Source organism: Opisthocomus hoazin, chromosome 6, assembly GCF_030867145.1.
Source record: "Opisthocomus hoazin isolate bOpiHoa1 chromosome 6, bOpiHoa1.hap1, whole genome shotgun sequence".
NCBI classification, from domain to species: Eukaryota; Metazoa; Chordata; class Aves; order Opisthocomiformes; family Opisthocomidae; genus Opisthocomus; species Opisthocomus hoazin.
The window spans coordinates 14,079,939-14,100,981 of record NC_134419.1 but is presented as its reverse complement, the minus strand read 5'-3'; the positions used below and the strand labels follow the sequence as shown (position 1 = coordinate 14,100,981).

Below are 21,043 nucleotides of genomic sequence, written 5' to 3'. Positions count from 1 at the left end.
TACTTAGCTGGTTTTGGTAATTTGTACAGTCACTGACATTGCCTTGCAACAGAAACTCATAAAACTAGGGTGTGATTTTTTTGTTTGTTTGTTTCTTGAATTTTAAAATAGTAGGAACAAAAAATATTTTGTGGTTTTTAAACGGAAGCAAAGAAAAATAATGAAAAGTCCCAGTGCCTTAGTTCACTGTGCCTTGCTTGGAATCATACTGGCATCTGTTCAAAGTATTAGGGGAAAAACAAACATAGATGAAGATACAGTTCATCACACAAAGAACCTTCCATAAACTTATGGAGCAAACCTTTCAAAGCACTGTTTTATTTCATTTTACAAAAACAAGATTTCTGCTTTCTTTTGCTACTTGAAAGTTCAGCCTTCACAGCAGTTATCCAGTAGTGTCTGATGGGTAGGCACTTGTGCTTAAGAAGAACTTGTTGCTGTTCTCAGGAAAAAATAAGTTCTCAATTAAAGAATAAATCATCTTTAAATACGAAAGCTTACCACTATGTCAAAATCTCACCTTGGGAATTCGCCAGGTGTTTACTGTTCTGATGATCAGTAGTTCTTTACAATGTTCTGTAGCAGTGGAATGTTGCACTGTTAATAATTACAATGGTTAATAGAATTTAGTAGTTTAAAAAAAAAAAAAGGCAGAAAAACAAGCTTTCTTTTTACTCTCAGCTTAATAGAGCCTTCCAAGAAGAAGAATCTCCGTCAACGTTTTACTGCATCAGTATGCAATGGTTCAGAGAGTGGGAAGGATTTGTGAAGGGTAAAGACAGTGGTAAGTTGTGCTCCATTGAAAAATATGGGTAATCTTTTCTTTTTTGTTGTCAAGTGGTGGTACTGTTTAAGTAAATTGTTTCTGCTTTGGTAGAAGGCTGTAGGAAGAACAAATAGAGAAGGCAACAAAAGCTCTTAACATCTAAGACACAGGTTTTATAGGTTATAAATATATCCAGGAACCAAATTACAGAATATAGTCAAATAATTCACAAGAATGGATAATTGGATAGTTGTGGAAAGAATGTTGCTTGTTTGCAGGGGGTTTGCTGTTAGCAACAGCAGGAAAATTGGATCTAAGTACAAGGAAGGATGACTTTTGCTGTGCAAACTGATAGATAATGCTACAGCTTCTGGAGGAAAGGTGACCTCAGTGTCAAAACCTAAACTCATAGATAGCTGAGCAACCACTGTAATAATTAGCTTAGTATAGATGCCTCTAAAGTTTTGCACTGGGAACACGTTAAAATATTCTACAGTCTTGTCTGAGTATGCTCTAGGACAGCTTTGCCAGGGGTAAGAATTAGGATTAATTTGTGTTTCACTTTGCTTGAAGACTTACCGTAATCGTAAATGCTTTGAAAAACTTGCTCCTAATCAAAATTCTGATTAGTTTTTAAGGACTTAGAATGTACTGTTAAGCAGTACAAGAACAAACAGTAAATAAACAAGCTATTTCTCATTCCATTTGAAAACAGAACCTCCAGCCTGCCATTTGTTTTCAGCTCTCCCAATTTTAATCATCTTTCTGTCACACTAGATCCTCCTGGTCCTATTGATAACACTAAGATTGCAGTAACCAAATGTGGAAATGCTGTGCTAAAACAAGGTAGGTGTCAATTGCTGCAGTTTTGGGCTCCTTATGATGTCTTTGCTGAAGTTTGGAAAGTTGGTTATGAATTCTTTTTTTAACTGTTATCATAAAATGGCAGTTTCTAGTGAATCTGTGTTGTTCCCATTTTGGAGGGAGCAGCTTATTCTTAAAATAAAGAATTAGTATATAATAGCCTACTCAAGTACAGCTGAGAGTGTGGAAGGAGGTGCAGAGTAACTTTGAAATGGTGAAAAGTGTGCTTTGGCTTTGTATCACTTGGTTTGATTTGGGGATTTTTTAACATAAATTGGGAGATTGGCTTTTAGACTGTGTCATATGTCTGTATGTAGTTATTTGAATCTTGAAACCTAATTTTAGTTGAGAGCTACTTCTGACACATGGAAATAAACCGGAGTAATTAAATGCTGTTGCTCATTTTTCTGCAAGTTGTTTGCCACTGTACATTGCAAACATTTCTCTAGCATGCAAAGATACAGATTTCTTTGTTATTCTTCACAGTTAGATGCTTAATACCATTTATTTGAGATTTGTAGGTACAGAGAAAAAAATCTGATATGGCCTGCTTTATGAATACTTTAGGCTTCCCATGAATATTTAAATTCACTGTAGCTCAGCTTAAAAAAAAATGCATCATTAAGATTAACCTTTATTTAACTGGATTTTTTCCCGATTTAACTTACTGCTACAGCATGCAGTGGACCTACCCATGGCAGTTCACTGGAGGCCACTAGGCCCTGCATAAACCTCACTGGTTATAAAATGTCAAGCGTGTATTTAAAAAAGAATGATTTCTTGCACTCCTGAGTTTTGCAGTACATTTTAATGATTTAAGCGCTGATGTAGAATTCAAATACAAGGTATAAAGCATCAGATTGTGTAGCAAAAAAAAAATCACTTTAGAATCAATAATTGATAGCAAATTAGCCAGTTTTTGACTTGACTTCAGCTACGTTAATTCAATTTAGAACTTGAGTAGAAATGGAGACCAATAGGCTGTGGAAAATTTGTCTTTTAAGTCATGAGAGAAGAGGTGGGAACACCACTAAATAGTGTACAGTATTACATATATCTGTGATCCAGTGGTCCTGATCCCAGTGCATTATTTCACTGTGCCTGCTCAGTTAAACCTGACCATTAGAAGAGCTGGAATCTGAATAAGAGAGTGAAGATCTCCTCCTGTGCCTACAGAGATGGAGTTGATTTTCTGAGTACCTGAACCTAAATGAGTAAAACTGAGACATAACGTCATTAGTACTGGCATAGGATCTGCATCATGACTTCCAGATGAAGCTTTGCATGGTTGAGTTGGTGTAGGTAAACACATGTCCAGCTCTTTGAACCCTTCCTCTTTGGAAACTTTTTATATATAAAGTACAGTAATAGGCGCGCTGGAGCAGGTGGTGAGGACAGAAAAGTATAGGAGATAGGGGGAGAAGTCCTGTTGTTATAGTGGTGGTTTTTTTGTTTGCGTGTTTGTTTTGGTGTGGGTTTGTGTTTTGGGGTTTTTTTTAAGTAGTAGGGTGCTGAAAGTAGGCTTAACAAAACAGATTAATAGTATCCAATAAGGATATTGGGGGGAAACTTGCTGCAGGGCGGGTTTTTAAGAAGTTGCTTAAAGAACAGGGTGTTTATTCAGATAGAATATAAATTTGTCCTCTCTGCCCAGGATAGTGTGAAGAAACCACTTCAACTGTATCAGACAGGATCCTTGAAAACCTAGAGGGGTGATGTGCTGAAGCTCCCTTGCCCTTTGCCACTCTAAAAGGTTACAAAAAATCAAAAATGATTGTTGGATGCCGACCTGAGACAGGAGAGTGGCCTCTAGTCAGAGAAATGGAATCATAAGCAAAGACTTAAAAAAATCCATGAACAAAAAGAAACTGGGCTGACCAATCAGCGCTACATACAAGGAGCATTAGTGGGGCTGTTAATGTCCTTATAGTGGCTTCTCTCTGGGGTTCTGAGAGTTTCACTGTGGTTCTCACACTTTTATTCCTTACTACCAGTATTAATTTCTTTTATGAAACAAGAATCTTGAGTCCTTGAACTTTACTGTGTAATTCATGGGACTGCATATCCTTATATTAAGACGAATCGCTGTTTCCTGTGTACCAGTTGAGCTACCAGTTGTCAGCTTGATTGATAAGTATCAGGTAAGATGTTTATCATAGAGCCTTCATGTGTTTTATGCTTGAGGTGTCTTAAGTACTGCATAGTTCAGAGCAGATAGTTAAAAGAATGAAGAAGTGTAAAGTTAATACAAAATATGTCATTGGGTTTGGTAGTAGGTGCAAGATAAAGCACAAATTCACATTAGTGTTTTAAATCTGACTCTCTTTTTTTCTTTTTGTAGCTGTTACAGACTTCAAAGAAATCATTAAAGAATTATTCTAAATAGTAACTACAATTTTAAAAATGTTTTCAGGTGCAGATTCTGGACAAATATCTGAAGAAACATGGAATTTTCTTCAGTCAATCTATGGTGGAGGTCCAGAGATTATACTCAGACCACCTGTTCCTCCAGTGGAACCTGATATCTTGCAAACAGAGGAGAAGATTGAATTAGAAACTCATGGTCTGTAGCTATTGAGAAAAAGAGGAACTTGTAAGGAATCCAGCTTCCTTACAAAATGCCCAAAATACATTCCTAAAAGTTTTATTCTCTTATGTCTGTTGGAGGCACAGCTCAATGGGCATTACATTAACTACAGAATAGTAAGTTGAAATATGTATTACAATTTATTTAAATAGAGGCTGTTTCTCTGCTTTGGAAGGCATGTGGTTTGTACATTTTGGAGTGCTTAATTTCTGAACTTTTTGGTATAAGTCAAAATCCTGTTATATCCTTAGACTTGAAAAATGGGGACAAATTTTAGAGATGCTCAATAACCCTTCTGATTCCTGATTGGGCTTCTGATAGCTACTAACTTTTGCCGGTCTTAATTGTACAGTCTTGACAAGCCTAGGAATACAGGGAGTATATTTTAAATGGGTTGCAATCAATGACAAAGAAAAAGGATTTTCATTTCCTAAATGCTCAGGAAAAATATTCTCACTTACTTTGCACTGTAAGTATACGAAATGGGTAGTATATAACATCCAAATACTTACTGTATTTGAATGGATCAAACATTAGTGTAGATTGAATATTGTTTTAGTCAGAAAATGATATAAGTTATTAACTGCTAAATTTTGCATCTTATTATAGTCTTCTGTAATGCTATAAAACTGGCTAGTGTCTTTACTAGTATATGTGACGAAAAGATTTAGCTGTGTCTAGGGTAACGTTTGAGAGCATGAAGTGTGAAATGTAAAATGATTATGGACATGAGTGATATAAATTTCAGAAATTAAATTGTCTGGTTTTATTGTATTGTTAAAAAATTTCATTGGCATGATGACCTATAACATCAGAAGCTGGATAAAATGTATATATTGCAAAACTTTACTGAATGATTCATATTGGAATGCAGAATGGCATTGCTCTTGTTTTTGCCTGATATTGTTACCAAATAAGTAGCATTATTGAAGGCTGGATCAATAAAAAAATAATAAACTGTGGAAGAGGGGGGAAAAAAACTTTCTTAAATGTTTTTAATTTATTACATCAATACAAAAACTTTTGAAGTAATGCTGTGGTACTGCTCTCACACCCATATAACTATAGTTCTCGACCACTTTATGATTAGGCAATGATGTTGACAGTTCTAGCTCCAAAGTAAGAAAATGCTGACATAACGTTCTTCTGGATAATTTTATATCTAGTATAAAATCAAACTGGTTTTGAACGTTGCAAAGCACTTTAAGCTATTGTGGTTAAAAAGCCACCTATAGGAGTCCTAGAGAAAGTGTAATCTAACCTCAAGTACTTGCTGATGTGCCGTGTAGGAGGAGTCAGTTCTGTCTGAATGTAAATCCCAGTATTTTCCTCAGCCTACCTGAGAAGAACTAGAGCTAAAAACTCAGCAGTGCGAATAAGAGGGGTAAATGGACAGCAGTGTGAAAGCAATGATTATACAGCTGGTACATAGGGAAAACATTTTTCAATTTTAAACTATATTGCAGGTAGCTCTTGGCCAGCCTGTTAAGTTTCTGAACTTGTATGTAAGTGTTCTTTGAATTCCAGAGGAGGTCGTGAGACATCAGCAGCTGAGAAGCCTTGCATTTGCATAGGCGTAAATGTAAAGAAACAATGAGCAGAGACTTCTGCATTTGGACAATTTTATATTAGTAGATAAGGCAACTTGAAATTAATCTCAAGTTACCTCTATATGTACAAGGTAAACAAACACATCAGTTACTACTACAGACTTGTCTTGCTGATTAAGATAAAGTTAACTTGCTTATGAACAGTCAATAGTAACTCGCTGACCTTGCCCTGTGGAAGGCCATTCTAATTTCCTGCCTCTGTTTTTTGGTGCTTTGTTTATATTAGAGTGACTAAACTAAACCTGGATTTATACTGTCTTATTTTAACTCTTTTTTCTTTTTTTTTTTTTAACTAAGTTTTAATCTCATTTACGCTATTATTAAGGTTCTGTGACATACTAAAGCTAAATAACTATGAATAGGTCTGCATACTTTAGGAAGAATTTTTCCTATATGATGTTCTTAATTAGAAACTTGGGAAATACGTTCTTGGTTAAGTCACTGTATAGTGATCAGGTTTACAAATTTATTGTGTTTTCATTAATAATCTGGATGGTGCAACAGACTCCCCCTGTAAAACTTGCAAAAGAAGAATGAATTGAATGTTATGGACATCGGCTTGTCAGGGAAATGAAGCAGTTCTGTGCTAACTGTTCTGGGAATTGTAGCAGATCACATTAAGAGTTAAAATCCAGTGATACCAAAACAAAACCTGTTCTGGGTAATAGTAACAAAAGCATCAGATGTGAGGCACAGGAGGTAATTATTCTGCTCTACTTGGTGCTGTGCTTGTTGGGAGATCTCATCTGTACTGTTCCCAGTTTTGGATGCTGTATGATCATAAAAACGAGTTGGGGAGAGGTTATTTCAGAGGAGAGCAACAAGACTCAGCGTTGAAAATGAAGCTGCTTAAAAGCATGCTGAAGATGCAAGGCTTCCAAGGTGGAAATAATTGCTGGATAATAGTGAACAATTTTTCCTACGTGAGTAGGAGTATTTGCCTCAGCTTTAGCAATGGTGACTTGTGCTAGGTTTAGGTAGCCTGTTAGAAATCTAGAAATCTTCTAGCAGTTTTGTCAGTATTTTCTGCTGGGTGTCTGGGAATCCATAATGAAACATAATTTTAAACGGTGATGCACATAGATCAGTAACAAGATACTTTAGCAGAATTTGTGGAATGCCTCTGTCACCATGGTAAAAGGCATCTTCTCACTGCAACTGTTTGTCATGCCTTAAAAAGAAAACAACAAACCCGAGTTTGCAGAGATGAAATAGATGCGTTTGTGTTTGAGAGACAGTTCCAAAGTGATGACTGTCTTGCTTTTAGCCCTTTGAGAGCTCTACAAAGGGTTTTGTGCCACAGGAATGGAAGTAGCCTTTTAAAGTAAGCCAGTGTGGGAGAACTCCAGACAGATGGCTTGGGTACGCTGGCAGGAAGGCAACGCTGCAGAGTGTAGGTAAAGGAGAAGCCTTCACTGTGAAGAGCTGTCTGATTCACAGCAAAGAAAGAATGCATCTCAGGAAGGGGCTGTGGAAATTATTTTTTTTTTCCATAAGCCTTTCACCAGACTATTTGGATTCTTTGTTCATTTGTTTCCAGTTGAGGAAACAGAGCAATGTGTTTGGGTGCCAGGGAAGCTGTCATTTCAAGAAGGGAAGAATCCAGTGGAGTCCTTGTTTTAGGCCTGGGAATCTAGATTTAAGCTGTTAAAAGCCTGCTGTTCAGTCTGGTAGCTTTAATCCTCTCTTCTGGAGAACATTGCATGGGGGGTGTGGGGGACTTCACAGCTCAAAGCTTGATTTCTCTAAATTTTCGAAGTTTTTCTGCAAGTAGTGTAGCTAATTGTTCATCTGAACCCCCAGCGTTGAGGAGGGTGCTTCAGATGCTATGTGATGTAGCTGAGCAGTATAATTGGAGGGAAAAAAAATTAGCAGAAGCGCTACTGAGTTACTTAGTAGTAAAATAAGGCACTTCTATATTACACTTCAGAAGTGAGAGCAAAGTATTAGTCTATCAGTTTAGGAAAGCAAATAAAAATGGCCTGCTTGTTAGCTATAAAATTACCCCGTATTACATTTTTACTGATTTAAGGTCAGTCTCTTCGTCATCTGTGACTGGAACATTAGGAAATGAAGGAAGTTCTGAAGACAATTCTGTGATGCAAATTTATTGTTTAACATAGATAGTCCAGAAAGCTGTTTCTGCAAATATAATCTAAATTAGTCGTGTGTCTAGGGATAGATACATAGAGGTAGGTATAAATGCACAGTCTCTTTCTCCAGTCTCTTAATTGAACTGTAGCTGGAGGCACTACAATAGCTATTTTTGGTTCTATGTTGGAATAGTGATCTTGGGCAGGTACATCCGATAAAGGTTGTTTTTTGTTTTCAAATAGATAAATGACACTCAAATGACTGCTTTAATGGGTGTCAGCCTTCCCATCACTAACGGCTTGAAAGCTTGCTAGGTAAGTTAGAGACTTCATACACTCTTCAAAAGCTACATGAAGGTAAGACAAAAAAGGGCAAAAGCTATTTTCATTCATATCAGACAAACTCGGAACCATTTTGATAACTCTGCATATTTTATCTGAATACTATTGTCATTGTCAGCTGTTGAGCTGCCTGAATGAAGCAAAAACAGGTTTTAAGGTATCCTCTAATATCTATTTGATGAAAACCACTGTAGGGTAAGCGCTCTATGGTGAGAGATCTGCCAAATCTGAATTCAAGGAGAACAGCCACACCCATTGTTGCTACACATCCCAGACAGTTGTAAAGAGAGCTTGTATTTGAGTTTTAGTGCTCTGTCTAGATATTGTACCATGACTTGCAAACCTATTATATGCAGCTGGGTCAATGGAAGCTAATGTATTTAGGGTTTTTAATTAATATACTACGTCTGCCTGATGATACCATACTTGATGTGGAAGTTCTAGTCTGTTTAGCTATGCTTGAGAGTCACAGAGTCATGCGGGAATGCTTGCTGTTCTAACGGCAGAGCTATGTTGATAGGAATTAACTTCTGACCAAGCTATCAAAGTGGAGATGTCAGAGGGTTGGAGCTAGCAGGTAGTAAGTAGTGCGTTAGTCCCTACTCTGGAGGCTGGGGGACCTGTCCGTCCAGTGGAGTGCAATACTCGGTGACATCTGAAAGAATTTAGAGTCTTTTCTAAATTTGTATGGTTCTGTATTTTTTTGGTAAAGATAGCCGCCCAGAGCAGGATAATTTTATAGAAGTATCTGTTGAGTTAGCGGTATGTCCCACGGAGAGTGAGACATCAGTGTAAAGTGTTAGAAATACGTTTGGCTATCAGATGTATTATGTGGATGAAGCAATTTTCATTTGTGGAGTAAAAGTTAACTATGTCTATCTAGGCATGAATTTTTCTTACGAAATCTGGTGTAATTTGATGTGCTGTGCTAATGTGTTATGTAAGAATCCTGCTTTTTGGATTCAAAACTCATATAGTGATTGGCTTTTTCTAAGATGAGATATCATAGGTTTTCTTAAAAGGACTAAAGCCAAGAAGCTTCTTTCAAGTTAGTATCATAGGCATTTATTTATAATGATACTGCTAACATTTAGGGTTTGGGGTTTTCTTTTTTGATTGATAGATTATCCTGTTATTCATCATATAAGTTCATTTGGAAAAGCAAGCCTGAAATAAACTTACAGTTTATCTGCTTAAAGGGGCAAGTGGTTTGTTCATATTTGTCATACAACTATTTTATACTGAACTAAGAAAATTCTGTTCCATTTACTCCTTTTGAATTCCCTTTATACATCTGGCTTAGTGCAGTCTAAGCAGTTTTCTCACTGAAAACCTTTCAGCTCTTCATTTTGCCCAGGAAATGAGTAAAACAAATAGGCTTTTTCATTCTTCCAAACAGATGGCTTTTCTGGCTTCCCTCTATACTTAAGCCATCCAGAGCTGACAATTAGTAGCAGGAAGCAAAATAAGAGTTCTAGATTTCTGAAGTGTCACAAAGAAAGACAAATCACTTTCAGCATTATTTCACAGGAATTATCTGGTTGCAAACAAACTTGGTTTATATTAGCTTTCAAAATCTTAGCAGATTAGAAAATAGCCTTTTTCAGTAAAAAATTTGACAAGAGCTATTCTCACAGTGAAAAGTAGAACTGGTTTTCTTGAATATATTCTATAATATAGATAGCTGTTTAAAACATGTGACTCATCTTAAATTAAGAATAGCTTCAGCCTAGCTTTCAGCCATTCAACAAGGTGACAAGGCTGTTTCTCCATAAAAAACAGTGTGAACACTGCCACACAGTAAGATAAAACTTCATCTGTTTATAATATAGTTAATATTACAGATGTTTGCTTACAATAGCAGGGTCATACTTTTAATAGAAAGCTGGTATTTGTCACAAAACTTTTCTCTCTTCTAAATGTGTGTCAGCTGAGACATGCAGCTAGAAAAAGAAGGTCCATTTGTGAGAAACATATGACTGATGTCTGATGATAGGTTTTATGGATAGTTAGTGATACCACATACCAAGTCACTGAATGACAAGTTTCCTTATAAGGATTGTAGATGTGTATATGTGTGGGCTTAAGAAAATGCAATAGGAACTTGATCACTCAAATAGGATATTCATATAAGATGAATAGGCAAGAATTTTCATTTTCTGACTTGTTCAGGATTGAGTTGATTAGCTAAAAGGGTTGAATACACGTTCTAGTTGTTGAAATGAGTGGACATGAAGAAATACAGTTGACACTTATGATTATATACTATTATGAAATGATCTGTCAGTAAAAAAGTAATGTTGGAGTAATGCGAATACACTGGCTATTTATGCAGTTTTGATATGCCTTTATGCAATGCTAGTGAATCTCAAATCACTTATTTTTCTTACTAATCATTTGTTCAGCAGCATGGGAGGTGCAAAAATAAAGCAGTCACCATCCACAAAATGTTTTCATAATATGAATGAAGATCAGAAGATTTCATTTCCAGATATGTTCCTCCTTTTGCACTTGGAACTCACAAAGAACTTCTTATGCATTAAGAACTTTAGTAAGATGCATTCTTGGAATAACTTACCACTTGAGAAAGTAAATCTTAAAGTACTTTGTTGAGAAGGATAAAGAGGGCAGAGAAGAGAGGCATTTGATTCTTAAAAGTAAGAAAAAATAGCTCAAAATAAATTGTCAGCTGTCAGAAATGGAAAATAGCCATTTTTGTCTTTTGTCACACAGGACCGTCCCAAGACCTTTTCGTTTTCATTGTTTGTGAATATTTTTGCCCAGAAATGAATATTTTTTTTCTAGGTGACTAATTTTGTTCTGTCCTGTGTGGTTTTTAGTGTACATGCTAAAACAAGATGTCCTGGTTACCATGGTGATACATTGCTTCCCCCCTTCCCCCAGGAGTCTTATTGAAATGCCAAACCCAAATGAACAGAGATGCCGCACTTGCTCATGCTGTGAATGCATGTTTGTTTCCATCAGTGTGCACACCTCTTCAGGACCAGAAGTAAGATTACTTTGAGATTTTCAGCTATAATGAAAGAAATGCCCTCATACGTGCCAAAATGCTAATCGATTGATAGCTATTAATTCAGTTAGACAATATTTTGAATTAAATTTCTAGTCTAGTCCTGAGATTTTTATATTTAGACTGACTTTACAGTTTAACTGTAGAAGCAAGAAAGAAGACATTTATTTAGCTATGAACTCTTCTTTGGTGTCTCATTTTCTGAATAATTTTCAGTAAGGGAAAGGTACTCTCTCTCAGCTTTTTTCATTGTAGTATAATTAATTTGCTTTCCCACCAAACAGGGTAGTGCAGGTAATTTGTCTCTTGAATTAGATCAGCAGCAATCTCAGCCTCACGTGTGACCTTGACTTCGCACACTCAAGAGCAGAGGCCAGTCTTCCTGGGCTCCTTCTGCAGCAGTACAGGCTTGGGGCGCACCTACTGGAGAGCAGCTCAGCAGAGAGGGACCTGGGTGTCCTGGTGGACGACAGGTTGACCATGAGCCAGCAGTGTGCCCTGGCTGCCAAGAAAGCTAATGGGATCCTGGGGTGCATTAGGAGGAGTGTGGCCAGCAGGTAGAGGGAGGTTCTCCTTCCCCTCTACACTGCCCTAGTGAGGCCCCATCTGGAGTACTGTGTCCAGTTCTGGGCTCCCCACTTCAAGAAAGATGAGGAGCTACTGGAGAGAGTCCAATGGAGGGCTACGAGGATGGTGAGGGGACTGGAGCATCTCTCTTCTGAGGAAAGGTTGAGGGAGCTGGCCTTGTTCAGCCTGAAGAAGACAAGGCTGCGAGGGGACCTAATAAATGGTTATAAATATCTCAAGGGTGGGTGTCAGGAGGATGAGGCCAAGCTCTTTTCAGTGGTGCCCAGTGACAGGACAAGGGGCAATGGGCACAAACTGAAGCAGAGGAAGTTCCTTCTGAACATGAGGAAGAACTTCTTCCCTCTGAGGGTGACGGAGCCCTGGAACAGGCTGCCCAGGGAGGTTGTGGAGTCTCCTTCTCTGGAGATATTCAAGACCCGCCTGGACAAGGTCTTGTGCAGCCTGCTGTAGGTGACCCTGCTTCGGCAGGGGGGTTGTACTGGATGACCCACAGAGGTCCCTTGCAACCCCTACCATTCTGTGATTCTGTGAGTTTGAAAAAGATACAGGTAATGGAGGCACTTTCTGGGCTGCTTCTCTGCTAGCCTCCTCCAGGAGATGCTAAGCTTCCTGATCACGCTGTTAACCTAAAGCTGAAGATTGTCTAGCCTCCACTCTGGGTTTGAGCCCTGAACAGGGATCTCTCTTCTTTAAACTGTCAGTGGTGTTGATGTCCACTCTTGTGTGATGGCCATTAGGTTTAAATAAGAATTCAGTCTTTCATGTCCTGTATGAAATCCCGAATCACAGGCTAGGCTTGTCTTTATAAAAAACTTTTCTCTTTGGAAAAAAATTGTGCCTAAATGCTAGGCAGAAACATGCCAGCTTATTTTCCTTTTCCTCTTCCTTTTCCTCTTCCTTTTCCTCTTCCTTTTCCTCTTCCTTTTCCTGCATCTTACTTGAAAACGTCTAAGCTCTGTTTTCCTGGCTTACATTGAACATACTACATGCTGTTCACTTTGAGTAACAATAGAGCCCTTTAATGTCATCTAGGACCTGAAGGAATATGCAAGGTAGTCAACACAGTAACAGTGATATTCCATGACGTGACACATCTTTATGTAGGTTGCACATAATTGAAAGCATTAATGCAGAACCACTAATACCTGAGAGTGCTCCATACATGTAACAAAGGGATGTTTCTAAAGGAAAGGGGAAAGATAAAAGCGATTGTTTGCATAGGAGTTTGTAACATCTGGAAGGGGTGAAACTCCTAGAGTAAGCTAACTAACTCATAAAGTCAGTGCTGATGTAAACACTCCAGTAAGGTAACTATTAATATCGACTTTAATTTTTCAGTAGCCTTAGGCAAAACACCTGTGCCCATATAGGTTCAGCTCCCATTCTAATCCCATTTAGTCAAAACTTCCCTGTCTCACGTATGTGAAATCTTCCAGAACCTGGAAGTCTCTGGACTGTTGTTTTCTTAAGTGTGAGTCAAAGTTTATACACTAGAATAATAACATGTTCAAACTAACTGATGTAAATATTTCAAGCAACTGTATTTTTTTATTTTAGACACCAGCATTTCAGTTTTGAAATACAAAGTCTCATTCTTGAGCATGAAAAACTAAGAAGTAGAATACATTTTGGAAAACAAGCAGCTTCCTTCTTGATATACTGCTTTTATGTTTAAGAAGTTCCAATCTGGAATATTTTTTTTAATAATGCACTGCAGTCTACCTGTCACTTCATATTTACCTGACTTTGAAGACTCTACTGAAATTAGAAGAAGCCACATAAATGGGAACACTTCAAGAGTTAGGAGTGGTTATACATTGTGCTGAATATAGCCTAATGAATTTAATTATTAAAAGTAAGTATCAGATCTGTTCAACTGCAAACTTTTAGACAAATTTGGGTTAGATTGCCCCTACTTTAAATATTTGGGCATACAATGGAAATAAAGTAGCAACTTCCTAAATATGTTTAACTTTTGTAATTGGCAACCTTTTCAGCATGGAATATGACATCTTTCAGTAACCAAAGTCAACTCTGCAGTAGTCCCTGTGGGTTATAAGACTCCTAAATTGTCTAATGTACATATCCTTTATCAATGACTGGAGGTCGTTCTGTTTAATAGCTATTATTTTGAATTTCTCCCCGCCTTGTTCCCACAAAAAGAAGTGTCATAAAGACAGGCATTCTAAATTTATGGCTGGAGTGGATTTATTTTTAATAGATATTAGACCAGATGACCACTTATAATCTTGTGCAATTTACCACAATTGCATATTTTAAAAAATTATAGTAATTTTTTTATTATTTTTGACATGCTGACTTCCATAACTACTGTGAAGTCTTTGTCCAAGTAACATTTGAAGTAGTGTAAATATTATAAAAAACATGCATTTTGTTACTATATTACTGGATTTATAATATTGTACATTTTAATAAAAGTTGCGGCAAAAAGCCTGTGCAGTTAAAAGCCTGATGTAAACTGGCTACTGAAGCCATGCCCAAGTGAGTCAGTAGGGTATGTCTTCAGGCAGATTTTTTTTTTTTTTTTTTTTTTTAAAGATTAGGCACAGAACAATTTTGTTTATCTAAAGCATTTTGCTTCAGGTAAAAACATTGAAAATTGCTTTTTTGTTGTTGATGATCTTAAGGGAAAACTCACCTTTCTCATATTTGTTCTTTCCATATGGTAGCACGAATGAAAAAAAAAAAATTTAGGGTTCCCCAGGGAATACAGCAGGCAGAATTGAGCAGCAAAACAGAGGACCTGTAACAAAGAAAACATGAAGTGATTCTGTGTAAGTATGCATATTTAAGCAGAAAATGGTCTTAATTGTGGTTTTGTTGCTTTTAGCTCAATAAAAATGTCCCTTTATAACTTTATTTTCTGTAACTATCTGCTGTTGTAATTTTCTTCCCAAGAATGCAAATGCTTTTTTTCTTTCAGAAATATGTGAATACAGAATCCAAAAGGTTACTTATAAAGTACCAAACAAAATTATTGAGATGGTAAAGTAATTAATACAGAGACTTCTGAGTGTTGTGCTGAGCCAACTGGCATCTAGTCCAGGATGGTTTATTAGGTTTGGGGAAGCTGACCCTACTGAACCTAAGCTGGCTTTAGGAAAAGGCTCTCTGATCTTGTCCGGGGCTTACTGTTCATCCACTGGAGTAATTCCACACAACCGGCCAGTTCAATGCAGCTGCCCTGGAGTCAGAACAAATAAGCTTGAGCTGGAGGTGAATTCAGCTGTAATCTTTGTCATCCTGCACGCCCTTTTGAAGAGCCAGCATAGATCTAGAGCTGTAGCCAAGAACGTGCACCCTGTGGTAACTGCAGTGTCGGGGAGCAAGCAGTAACAGCTTGCTGATCATGTTCTTGGGGCATGGTGTAGAGATACCAGAGCAGCTGTCGCAGAACTAACCGAGATGTCCTTAGGATCAACTTCTCCATTGTGCTGAATTGTGAAGAGTGAACTTTGTTCATCTGTTGTCAGAAACAAATCACTTCTAATTTGCTCTAATAATAGGTGAAGCAATTAAGCTATTTCATGGCTGAGATTGGTAGAAACAGTGGTGCCGCCACTGAAAGCACAAGCCATGTAACAGCTTCATCAAAGCTGGACCTTGTGGTCTTAGGCAGTTCTCTATGCACAAACATGAGCTGAGGTTTCAATGATGTGGAAGGTTATAAAACATCTCAGCTCCTGACTCTCCACAGAGCTGCTTCCCAGCTCTGTGGAGAGGGACCTGGGTGTCCTGGTGGACGACAGGTTGACCATGAGCCAGCAGTGTGCCCTGGCTGCCAAGAAAGCTAATGGGATCCTGGGGTGCATTAGGAGGAGTGTGGCCAGCAGGTCGAGGGAGGTTCTCCTTCCCCTCTACACTGCCCTAGTGAGGCCCCATCTGGAGTACTGTGTCCAGTTCTGGGCTCCCCACTTCAAGATGAACTACTGGGGGGAGTCAAGTGGAGGGCTACAAAGATGATGAGGGGACTGGAGCATCTCTCCTAGGAGGAAAGGCTGAGGGAGCTGGGCTTGTTCAGCCTGAAGAAGAGAAGGCTGAGAGGGGACCTTACAAATGCCTATAAATATCTTAAGGTTGGGTGTCAGGAGGATGGGCCAGACTCTTTCCAGTGGAGGCCAGCAACAGGACAAGGGGCAAAGGGCACAAACTGAAGCAGAGGAAGTTCCGTCTGAACATGAGGAAGAACTTCTTCCCTCTGAGGGTGACGGAGCACTGGAACAGGTTGCCCAGGGAGGTTGTGGAGTCTCCTTCTCTGGAGATATTCAAGACCTGCCTGGACAAGGTCTTGTGCAGCCTGCTGTAGGTGACCCTGCTTCGGCAGGGGAGTTGGACTAGATGACCCACAGAGGTCCCTTCCAACCCCGAACATTCTGTGATTCTGTGACTTTGTGGGAAGTATGGACTTAGGGGAGGGGGGCTGATCTACTACTTTTTTTTTTTTTTTTAGCTTGTCCCATTGTAACATGCTGAAAAGCTGTCACGAATACCATTTTCTGTTGATCCAAATAGTGGGTTGTCTTGTTTGTTTGCGTGGGTTTTTTTTCTCTCAACATTTACGAGGCCAGAGAAATTGTCATGGCCCTATAAATGAGTAGTACGCAAGGCTGCCCATAATAAATGCAGCTCCCAATTACTGCTACAAGATAGATGCTGTAGCACAGAGGAAACTGCAGCCACGAGATTTAGGAATGTGATATAGTTTGGGCAGGGTATAGAAGGAGCAAGGGAGACTGACTGGAAGTGAAAATGTGTTGGAGAAAGTAATGTGCTGCTGCTAGGCAGGAGAATGTTCCTTTGTGCTTAGGAATTATTTAAAAGCCGCTGTAGGATACTGTGGGGAAGGGGCTGCAGGATAGCATGAGTGGATGAAAAAGATTTTGAACTGTGGGGACAACAGAGTGGATGTAGAGCCCCAGCCAGCCAGCTTCAAACAAAGCAGGTTTCTCCAGGTTTAAATGTAAATTTCTCTTGGGTGGAGGTCTCAGTAAACCTGCTTGATCTCAGTCCTTGCTACACATGGTCTGCTTTTTTCTTCTTTGCATATTGTTAATTTTCCTCCGGAAAGTTAGCTGAGCCAAGCTACCCTGCAGATACACAATGGCTGGATTCAATCCAGGGAAAAGCAGGGGGCATGTACAGGTGGGGCAAGAGCCTCAGGAGTGTCCCTCTCCTTAGCAGGAACCACTACCTGAAACATCACACCATTATCAACAGTTGTTCTTTGTTATCATCCTATCACTAGACATTACTGCTTCTGATGCAAGATGGCAGAACACAATATTGAAGTCGTCCTCCTCAGTGAATTCAGGGCAAGTCCTGGTGTAGGGTGTGGTTAGACAATATGGTTTGACTGGTTTAATCTGTTGCCAAAAAGTTACAGCTGCCAAAAGAGGGTTGTCTTGTTCCTCCCCTCTGCTGGCCACACTCTCTGACCCCTGCCTCATGTGCTGGCTCTTTGGTTGGTCTCCACGGTGAGCCAATGCAGCTTATATTCTAGCTGAAAACAAACACACCAGAAACAGGAACGCTTTCTTGCTGGTTGAGGAAGTTGGACTGGTTTGCCTCGTGTGTAGATGAGCACCAGAGCAGGCACTGGGAAAGACTGTGGGGCAGGGAAGGCTGAGGGGGAAGGAGTGCTGCCTGTCAGCAGGCTATCGGCTTAGGGCAGCTTTTCTGCTCAGCTGCACCTGTAAACGGTCATGGGAATTTGAAAAAAATAAAAAAATAAAAAACCCCCAAACCCATTCGATTTTGCCCCGAAGCAGCTGAGAGGAACCCCCGGTTCTACTGCAAAAGAACTAATGCTTGTCTGAAATGCAATAATTTCTCTAGCCTCTGCAGCCGGTTAGCTAAGCGAGTGGGTTTCCAAACGCACTGCAGTTCGCAGCGTTTTAGTGCTCACAGGTGCTCCTGCAGTAACGCAGAAAGCACCGTTCCGCTTTCGGATCTGGGCAGGCAGGCAGAAGGCTGCGTGAGAACAGGGGCATCAATTCGAGGAAAAATATTCCCTTCCCTCTCCTGTGGAATTTCAGTTGTTTGGAGTCTGATCACGGGAGAGGAGTTCCACGTCGGCGAGGTGCGGGGAAAAGCGAGAACTGCTGGGGAAAGTGGAAACGCTGCAGAGGTTTTTGCTGCGGACGCTGGCGTCGGGGTTGGCGTGTCTGCAGGACCAGCCATGCGCCTGGGCAATTAGTGTTTGGTTAAATCTGCTGTCTTTGCAGAAGTATCAGCCAGCTGAATTGCTATACGGTCAGGAACTACTTTTAAAAGCAATTGAAAATATTCATTAGTCCTTGGCCGCCTGTTACAGAAGACGGTTTTAGCTTAGGATTTTCTAGCAATTTGGAAATTTGTTAATTGTTCTTAATGGAAAAGTTCTTGAATTTCCTAAGCATTTAAAAGAAAACTTGAGTCTTTTGTGTTTCTTTGCTATATGAAGCTCTTCCAGATCCGTGATAACTGTGGTGTATCAGGGAAAAAACACGGAGAGCTTGCAAGGAGAGCGAGAGACAGACGGGCGTCCGCTCACGCCGCAGCAGTTGGGAGGTGAATGATCTCCGGTTGGAGTAGGGTCTGTGCCTGAAACGGTACCGCCTGGCGATCGCACGCACGGTGGGAAAGAGCCAGGCGACGCCACAGATCAGAAGTTTGCGGTCGCGGTTGGTCGGGTTTTGGCGATGATGTAGCGAGCCGGAGTGCCGCGCGGCGCCTGCTGCGGGAACGGGAGCGGGACGGGCGGGGAGCGCCCGCAGCGGAGCCCCAGGCCCGGGGACCCTCCCGGCAGGCGCTGCCTCGGGCCGGCTGGGAGGCGGTGTCCCCCAGCCCGCGCGGCGCCGCCCGGCTCCCCGACCCAGCCGCAGCAAAGCTACCAGACGCCGGCCAGCGGCGGCGCGGCCGGGCGCCAGCGCAGCCCGCCCGGGGGGGCGGCGGGCGGAGCGGCCGCAGCGCTGCCCGGCACGGCGGGAGCACCGGCGGCACCGGGCGCCGCTTCGGGCCGCCCCGCCCCGGCCCTCGGGGCGCCCCGCCAGGCACCTGCCCCAGCGCCCCGGGACGCGCCGGAGCGCAGCGCCGCTCGGCCACCGCCCCCGCCCGGGGGGCAGCGGGCCGGCCGTCGGCCGCGGGCAGGCCGGGCTGGGCGCCTCCGCCCTCTGCCGGCAGGCGGAGCTGCAGGGAGCGGGTCCCCGCCGCAGCCGCTGGAGGGGGAGGGGAAGGAAGCGGAAGGAGCCGCCGCCGCGCGGAGGGGAGCAGGCGCTGTGCGGAGCCGCCGCCGCCTGGTGCGGGCAGCGCGGAGGGAGCGGGGCTGCGCGGGCCGGCCGCGGCGAGGAGCGGGCGCCAGGTGAGGGCGCGGGCGCGGGCCCGGCCCCGGGGGAAGGGGGGACCCGGATGGTGCCGAGTTCGGAACCCGCGAGGGGAGGGGGAAGGAGGGGAAGGAGGAGGAGGGAACGAGCGGGGGGAAGCCCCCACGTGACCAGCGCGTGCGGGGAGGAGGTGGTGGCTCGCGCGCCCTGTTCGAATCAGCTGGCCCGGAGCGGCGCCTCCTGCGCGTGCGCGGTGGCCCCGCCCCCCCGCTCCCCCTCCCGCGCGTGACGTATGCATCTGCGTGTCTATGCGCGCGCCCGGCCCGGGGCGGCGGGGCCGGGGACACGTGCGCGGCGCCGCGGCCGCCATGTTGGCTGCGAGATGAGTGCGGGCGGTGCGCGCGCGCGGGGCCGGGCCGGGGCGCGGGGGGGGGGGCGGGAGGGGGAGGAAATCTCGCGAGGTCGCCTGGTCCCTGCGGGAGCGGGTCGGCTGCGGGATGGCGGCACAGCGCTGGGCGTGCTGGGTAATGGTAACGGGGGCCCGGGGGGCGGGGACCCTGGGACCAGCCTCCTCCCCGCCGTCGTGTCCCGGGCCACACGGGCGGCGGGGCGGGGTTGGGCACCCCGGGGAAGCGCGACTGGCTCCGCTCCCTCCTCCCCCCCGCCCCGGCCCGGCCCCACCTCACCTCGCCTCACCTCACCTCACGGCTGCCCCTCGCAGTGCCCGGGCCGCGCCGGGCAGTCCCTCCCTGCCCCCGACTCTCCGGAGGAGCGCAGGCCGCGGCCTCGCGGCCCAGGCCGTGTCCCGTTGCTTGCTCCGCGCTCACCCCCCCGCTGCCGCCGCTGCCCCTGCCGCGGGGGCCGGGCTGGCGGGCGGCGTGCCCCGCAGAGCCCCTTGGTGCGCCCCGTGATTGCCTTCCGCTGTCCTGCCACATCGCCTGCTGCGCAGGGTGCCAGCTTCGCAGCGTGGCTGTGCCCCTGGCCGCTCCAGGGCTGCTCTCCCAGCGCCCGGTCTGTGGTAACATCCAGAGGCCCTTTGGCCCTCCCTCGACCGGCGGTGTAGCCTTGGGCCGTGCCCTTACCTACCCCCCCTCACCACTTCGTGGTGTTTTTGCTGTGTCGCTTGCTCTGCACAGCTGTCCCGTGCTGTTGCTTCTGTACTTACTCAGGTTTCTGCTGTTGAACCCAAACTGCTCTTGCCCTGTGGGAATGCTGATATTGAAGGATGCAGGGGTCCAAAAAGAGAGACATTTTAATGTTGCAAATCTGATCTCTCCTGAGACTAAAATATATGTCCCATTGTGTCCCAAAGTTGTAAAATACACTTATGTTTTATCTCGTATTTGGAAAAATATTTCTGGTAGTATCCAAGCATCCCAGCTCAGCAATATCCTCCTTTGTCTTCCAGTCCTGATCTCTCTTAAGGGAGAGCATATGGTTCTGCTTCTTCCTTATGGTGCCTTGTATTCCGTCCGTGATTATCCAGGAACGCTGGCAGTTTTTGTAGTCTCGGAGTGTAACTCTTCATTTTACTAAGCTAGTCTTAGGCTGCCACTAAACTGATACTAAATTTTTATAAAAGAGTGTGTTCTTTAGGGTTTGAAGTTTCAAGCTTTGTTGTGGAAATATGTTGGCAGTTGTTACTAAACAAATTGTAGTAGCTCTTCAGTGGTTGTACATATATTTGCATGTTTTCCATTGATGTAGTTATTATTGCTGTGCTAATAATATAATGATCATTTACTGAGGCTTTTAAGGTGGAGCTCTAAGTGTAATCTGTATTTCATATTAGATACTAACTTGTGCAACCTTTTGAGAATATGCTTTTTGGGTGTATCTC

General features: G+C 42.8%; 2 protein-coding genes and 1 long non-coding RNA gene across 17 annotated transcripts in view; 2 read left to right on the top strand and 1 right to left on the bottom strand.

The window, feature by feature from the left end:
- The window catches only part of USP33 (ubiquitin specific peptidase 33), a 44,294-nt gene extending 39,112 nt beyond the window's left edge, over positions 1-5,182 (top strand). For all 9 annotated transcript variants that reach the window (XM_075424738.1, XM_075424737.1, XM_075424736.1 and 6 more), the window contains 3 exons: positions 682-784; positions 1,544-1,612; positions 4,044-5,182. In XM_075424738.1, coding sequence (XP_075280853.1) covers positions 682-784; positions 1,544-1,612; positions 4,044-4,201 — 330 coding nt within the window. In that variant the 3' untranslated portion in view covers positions 4,202-5,182. The remainder of the gene's footprint in view (positions 1-681; positions 785-1,543; positions 1,613-4,043) is intronic.
- Positions 521-20,016, bottom strand: LOC142361793 (uncharacterized). The gene is made up of 3 exons (XR_012764399.1): positions 19,905-20,016; positions 14,541-14,645; positions 521-597 (listed from the first exon to the last, which is right to left on the bottom strand). It is a non-coding gene; the product is annotated as an uncharacterized LOC142361793 (long non-coding RNA).
- ZZZ3 (zinc finger ZZ-type containing 3) overlaps positions 14,604-21,043 on the top strand; it is a 67,830-nt gene continuing 61,390 nt past the window's right edge. For 3 of the 7 annotated variants that reach the window (XR_012764398.1, XR_012764397.1, XM_075424740.1), the window contains exon 1: positions 14,604-14,676. The gene's annotated coding sequence lies outside the window, so the exon portion shown is untranslated. Of the gene's footprint in view, positions 14,677-17,959; positions 17,982-19,144; positions 19,242-19,576; positions 19,599-19,649; positions 19,728-21,043 lie in introns of those variants that run through there. The other 4 variants (XM_075424744.1, XM_075424741.1, XM_075424745.1 and 1 more) reach the window with 4 other exon arrangements.